The 6,842-nt window shown below is 33.4% G+C and overlaps 1 protein-coding gene across 1 annotated transcript in view; it reads left to right on the top strand.

Moving 5' to 3' along the window:
- MYOZ2 (myozenin 2) overlaps positions 1–6,842 on the top strand; it is a 37,775-nt gene that overhangs the window by 14,777 nt on the left and 16,156 nt on the right. The window contains exon 3 of the mRNA XM_029941544.1: positions 5,082–5,251. Within this exon, the coding sequence (XP_029797404.1) occupies positions 5,082–5,251 (170 nt within the window). The remainder of the gene's footprint in view (positions 1–5,081; positions 5,252–6,842) is intronic.

The following is a 6,842-nucleotide window of genomic DNA, read 5'->3' as shown; positions in this document are numbered from 1 at the left end:
CTGATCCCATTCACAATTGCATGAAAAACCATAAAATACCTAGGAGTAAACCTAACCAAGGATGTTAAAGACCTATATGATGAAAACTATAGAAAACTTATGAAAGAAATTGAAGAAGACACCAAGAAGTGGAAAAACATTCCATCTCCATTCTTAACTGGGTTTTAACCTCCGCTGCTATCTTTTATTTCCTTCCTTCTGTTTGCTTTGGGTTTATTTTTCTCTTTTTTTCTAGGTTTTTGAAGTGGAAGCTTAGGTTATTCATTTCAGACTTTTTTGTAATGTATATATGCATTTAGTCCTATAAATGTCCCTCTCCCACCTCATTACCTGTGTCCCATAAGTTTTGACATAATCTATTCTTATTTTCATTCAGATCTCTGAATTTTTTATTTCCCTTGAAACTTCCTCTTTGACATGTGGATTATTTTAAAGTATGTTGTTCAGTTTCCAAATGTGTGGAAATTTTCCTATTATCTTTATGTAACTTATTTCTAGTGTGATTCCATTGTAATCAGAGATCATGCTCTGTACAACTTTACTTTTTTAAGCTTGTTGAGGTTTGTTTTATGGCCCAGGATATTGTCTACGTTTGTATATGTTCCCTGGGCTCTTGAAAAGAACATGCATTCTGTTGTTCAATAGACTATTCTATGAATGTCAATTAGACCTTCATGATTAATGGTATTATTGAGTTATTTTATATCTTTGCTGATTTTTCTGTCCATTGTTCTTGCTTCTGTTGAGAGACAGATGTTGAAGTCTCCAATAATAATTGTGGTTTTGTTTATTTCTCCTTTCAGTTCTTTTTGTTGTTGTTGTTGTTGTTGTTGTTGTTGTTTGGTGTATACACAACTGGAGTTTCTAGGTCTTCTTGGTGGATTGATACTTTAATCATTATGTAATGTCTTCTCTGTCTCTGGTAATTGTCTTTGCTCTGAATTTCACTTTATTTGATATTAGTATGACCACTCCTTATATCTGTTTATTAATATTTGATATATCTTTTTCCATCCTGTTACTTTCAACTTGCCTATACTTTTCAAGTCACTTATTTGAAGTGACTTTCTTGTAGACATGATATACTTGGGTCATATTTCTTAATCCATTCTGCTAGTCTTTGTCCTTAAATGGTATATTTAGAGCATTTATATTTATATGATTATTGATGTGTTAAAGTTTACCTCTATCATTTTATTTTTTGTTGCCTCTGTTTTTCACTTGTTTTCTTTTCCCTATTTTTCTATGGAATACTATGGAATACTTAAACATTTTTTAAGATTTCCATTTCTATTTATAGTGATTTCAAGTCTGTCTGTAATAGCTGTTTTTAGTAGTTGCACTAAGAATTACATTACATATACATCATTTATCAAAATCTACTGATACTGTTACTTTATCAGTTCAAGTGAACTATAGAAAACTCACCTACCTTTTTGTCCCTTTATCTGCCTCTGTTTATAATTGTCTTAACTTTTTCTTCTATATAGATTTATAATTATATCAGAGAGTGTTAAAGTTTTTGCTTCTAACATCTAACATAATTTGGAAAACTCAAGAGGAGAAGGGAAGCTTATTGTATTTTTATTCTTATGTTTGCTTACTATACTCTTTCTTTGCTTACTGTACTTTTTTCATTGTTTCCCTTCTGTTTAAAGAACTTTTCTGAGCTACTTATAATGCTCTCAATGTTTATATCCCTCACAAATTCATATACTAAAATCCTAATGCCCCTGTTATGGTATTAAGTGATGGTGTCTTTGGAAGTGGTTAGGTTATGACAGTGGAGTCCTTGTGAATGAGATTAAGGCCCTTCTAAAAAAGGTCCAAGAGAGCTACTTTGTCCCTTCTACCCTGAGAGAACACAGCAATAAATCAACAGTCTGCCACCCAGAAGGGGGCTTTCACCAGAGCCAACCATGCTAGCACCTAGATCTCAGATTTCCAGCCTCCAGAATTGTGAGAAATAAATTTCTTTTGTTTGAAACCACTAGTCTTGGTATTTTGTTATAGCTTCCTGAACCATTATTTTAGGATAAGACTCCAGGAAACAAATTTTCCTTCTTTCCCTTCTTCCGAAGATGTCTCAATTTTTCCTTAATTTCTAAAGGATATTTTCGCTGGGTATCAGCTTTGGGTTGTCAATTTTTTTTCAGTACCTTTGTGCCACTTGCTCCTGATTTTAATGGTTTCTGGTGAGAAATTTATTGTCATTCTCATTTTTTCCCTCCCTATAAGTAAGTTGTCATTTTTCTCTGGCTGCTTTCAAGGTTTTTCATCTTTAATTTTTAGAATTTTATATAATGTCATGAAGTTCTATAAATTTCTTGTTTATAGAACACTCTTAGCTTCTTGAACCTGTAGATTTATGTCTCTTGCCTAATTGGGGGAGTTTTTAATCATTATTTCTCTGAGTACTTTTCCAGCCCTACTTCCTTCTCTCCTGGGACTTCAATGGTACAAGTGCTATATCTTTTGTTTTAGTCCTAATAATATCTAAGGTTTTCTTCTTTTTCTTTCAGACTATTTTTTTTATCTGTGGTTCTTATTAAGTGATTTTTGTTCATCTTTCTCCCATTCACTCCTTTTCCCCCTTTCTCTTCTCTATTCTACTAGTGACTCCATCCACTGAAATTTTACTTTATTATATTTTCAGTTCTAAAGTTTCCATTTGATTTTTTGAAATCTTTTATTTTGCTGCCATGACTTTTTATTTCTTTGCTGAATCTTTCTATTTTTTCATTTGTTTCTAGGAGCTTTTTAATTGCTCTTTGAAGCATTTTTTTTATCATGTTTGCTTTAAATATTTGTTGTGTAATCTTAATATCTTAGTCATTTCATGGTAGCATCTGTATTTTTTCATTTGGTTTGAGATCTTCCCAGTTATTTGTATGATAAGAGATTTTTTTATTTGAGTTTAGAAATTTCATTTTATGTTCAAAGACCCTTGCTCTTATTTAAGCCTTCTTTTCAATTTATCTTAGCCTGACACTACTTCAGCAGGGGGAGGAGAATGCCACCTAATCACTGTCAGGAGGAGGTAGAAATACAGGTTTCCCAGTTGGTCTGAAACATGAGGGGAAGACCTCTTATTTACTGCTAGCTGGAAGTGGTTGTTTGAAATCCCCACATGGTCTACGGCCATACCACACTGAACGCACCTGATCTTGTCTGAAATCCCAAATGGTCTCCACTAACATTGCAGGGAAAGAGGGTTGTTACTGACTGAAAGCAATGAAAGTTCCACTTCTTCCCTGGCTTCTCTGACACCACCTCAGTGGGAGTATTGGGACATCTTGTTACATCCTTACAAGAGTAAAATTTTGGGCTCCCCACTTGGCCTTTGTTGATACGAGTAGGGCCAAAGTTTTTTCTCTGGTATTTTGCTGAAGTGGAATGGCATCATCTAAAAGTTCTCTTCTTTTTAGGCTGCTCCTTTCCTGGTCTTTTGGCTAGGGATAACAGTCTTTTATTAGGGTTTGTTTTGTTTTGTTTTTTTTTTTGTCTGAACTTGTTGGTGTTTCTGGCTTGCTAGCATCTTAGCTACAAGTCTGGGATTTTGTACTGAAAATAAGACCCACAGATTTACCATCATGTTGTTCTTTGAGTCATGAGGTCCCTAACTAGTTGCCTTCTACTCTCCATCTTTCAATCATCTCATGTTTATTTTATACATAATGTTCAGGATTTTAGTTGTTTTTAGTATAGGGAATGTTTTTAGTTTTAGTTTTAGTTTTTAGTTTTAGTTTTAGTTTTTAGTTTAGTTTTTAGTTTAGTTTTAGTTTTAGTATAGGGAATGTTTTAGTATAGGGAATGTTTTAGTATAGGGAATGTTTTTAGTTGTTTTAGGTATAGGGAAAGTATATCTAGCCTATCTTCCCAGAAGCAGAAGTCATGATATTACTAGTTTTATGATTAGTGGAGCTCTTCTTCATGTAACATCAATATGTAAACCAACTGATTTTTTTTCCAAAGCAAAATAAGGAGAAAATTTAAATAATTCTGTTGTTTCATCCCTAAAACCTCCCAAAGCTTAATTACTAAGGTTAATTTGTCCCATTTTCAAGGAATTTTTTCCCAATCAATCAGAATAATTAATTATTGATTTTACTAATGGCCCAATTTTTCTTCCTATGCATTTACTAACAGTGTACAGTGGGCAGGAGTACTCTGTGCATTACACAGAAATATAGTCTCAATTAAAGGAGAAAGTAGAAAGAAAAGCTTTATTTCTTTTGAATTAAAAAAAAATCCAGTACTATAAATAAAAAACAACAGGCATTTACTGGACATTTCCTATATTTAAAGCATGGAAAACACAAAGACTAAAACAAAAAAAAATACAAATCATTAAATCAGTAAATGGAATTAAGCAATTGTGATTCAGTGCTATGGGAATACAGAAAAAGCATGGAATACAGACAAAGTATGAATAATTATGAATACAGATTTCAGCGAAGGAATTCATATCAATAGCATTTAATCTGGGCTGAGAAGGATTCTTTATTCAGTACTTATCACCTGCCTACTTTATACTAGATTCCTTGGTAGGGGGCTGCAGAATGAATGGTATTTTGACAGTGATGGGGAAATGGGTGGCATGAGTGGAAGGGTAGGCGTTCCAGTGATAGGGATAGCTCGAACCAACACATAAAAATGGGGAGTGCCAAACAGAACTTATTAAAATAGCCATAAACAGTGCTGTTTGAAAACTCATTAAATTTGGAAACAATAAATTCTAATAGTGTTATTAGCTAACTTTAATTCACTATTGCTATGTGCCAGTTACCATTGTTAAATGATTTATATGAAGCATTTGTTAATCCTCTCAACTCTATTCAGTAGGTATTATAATCATTAGCCCTACTTTAGAGATGAGGAGACCGAGGCTTAGAGAAATAAGTAACATATCTATAATCAGACAGGTAGAAAATAAGGGAGCCAGGATTCAACCTGAAGCAATTTGAATAAAGAGCCTCAATCTTAGCCACTATAGAGCAGGCAATAAATTATGCAATTTAGCAAAGCACTTAAAAAATGCTCCCCTTGTAGTTTTCATACACATGAATGTTGTTTTACAGACATAGATGGCATGCACCTGGGCAAAAAAGTCAGCATCCCCAGAGACATCATGTTGGAAGAATTATCCCACCTCAGTAACCGTGGTGCCAGGCTATTTAAGATGCGACAAAGAAGATCTGATAAATACACATTTGAAAATTTCCAGTATGAATCTAAAGCACAAATAAATGTAAGTATAACTTGATCATGTGGTATCTAAATAAGTGGGCAACACTTCTAAGTGTATATGTATCACTAGATTTCCAAACAAGTGTTCTACGTATTTATTTGACATATTTTCCCATTGATGCTGGTAGATTTTTTTTATGATAATGAATAGTTGAGGCGAATAAACAAAAGAAGCATTGTATATGTTATGAGTATCTTTTTAGTTCAGTAGGGGCACTGCAAACCTGTAAATTTGGCGCTGAAAAACTGGTCTGCTCCCTAAGAGGAGGGAGAGGGAGTGGAGGTTGGTGGAACTAAAAGTTTCCATGGCCTTATCACCATCAGTTAAATGCTTGGGATGGAAATACTTCCGAAGCACAGTGCACTCCACAGGGTAAGCATAAGCATTTTATTGGCTGAATACATCCTGGCACTGAAACGTGCCTGAGAACTACAGACATAGTTGAGCTCCTCTCTCTCAAGCCTTTTATTCCACATTGTTTAGGGAAGTCTGATTCCTCAGCTGAAAGTTAACCAATTAATTAAATTATGTTTTATGTATTATGTTACGATTATATTATTTATATATTTATTATATTATATATTTTTAAATGTCCTTAGGATACTTTATTTTCTGTGGAGAGATTATAGAAAAAGAAGTTCATATAGGAAAACAGCTAGTTTGGGGAAAGTAGCCTTAAAAATAAAATACCAGTCATAAAGAATCAAAAAGAAATAAAGCACTGGTTCTAAATTTGAAGAAGTGGTGGAAACTTCAATAAATATGGTTTATTTCCTGTAAGTAGGGGTTTCTTCCTGTAAGTAGGGGAAGTCTGTACTCTTGAGTTTCAACCCAAACATTTGCCATCTGCCCCCACTAATAAGTTGTTTTAAATGGACATTTCACTTCTTTACAACAAATAGACTGGTTTCACTGAGATCTTTTATCATAAATACTAAAATACATTACAGAACGAACATCCACACCCACAAACACTAAAATTTTATTCACTCCTGAAATGTCTATTTCCATGGTTAACAATAAACGTGAGGGGACATCTTAAATAATTTCTTATTCACATTAGTGACCATTCTTTAACATTCATGGATTAGTCTAGTTATATCTATGAATTCAGTTAGACATCAAATCATACTGAACTATAATATTTACATTTGTGAAGGATGATTTTTCACTTGAAGTCATGGATAAATATAGTGTTATGTCACCCTATAATTATGTCCAGTATCTGCATCAAAAAATGTCTGTGGCTAATATAGTGTGAGCCTAAAATAATCCCTATTCCAGCTGATGGTGTCTAATTATATAATCATATTCTTTCAATAATGACAACAGAGGAGAAGCTTTAAAGAGTATAAAATGAGGTGGCTTAAGGAAATTCTTTGAAAAGTCACCAATAAGTCTAGACATCTTAATAAATGAATAAATCCAGTTTCCATAACTTATACTTACATCTCTAAGTCCACGCCTTAACTACAATTCTAGAGGAAGGCACAGTGAGGGTTTTTAAATGTCTTTATGAACACAATATATTCTCTTATTACTAGTATCTCAAATTACTGACAACAGCCTGTGGCCAAATGTTCTGATTGTA

This window comes from Suricata suricatta, chromosome 1 (assembly GCF_006229205.1).
Source record: "Suricata suricatta isolate VVHF042 chromosome 1, meerkat_22Aug2017_6uvM2_HiC, whole genome shotgun sequence".
Classification (NCBI taxonomy): Eukaryota; Metazoa; Chordata; class Mammalia; order Carnivora; family Herpestidae; genus Suricata; species Suricata suricatta.
Note: the sequence above shows the minus strand (reverse complement) of the source record. Positions and strands in the feature narration are given on the sequence as shown.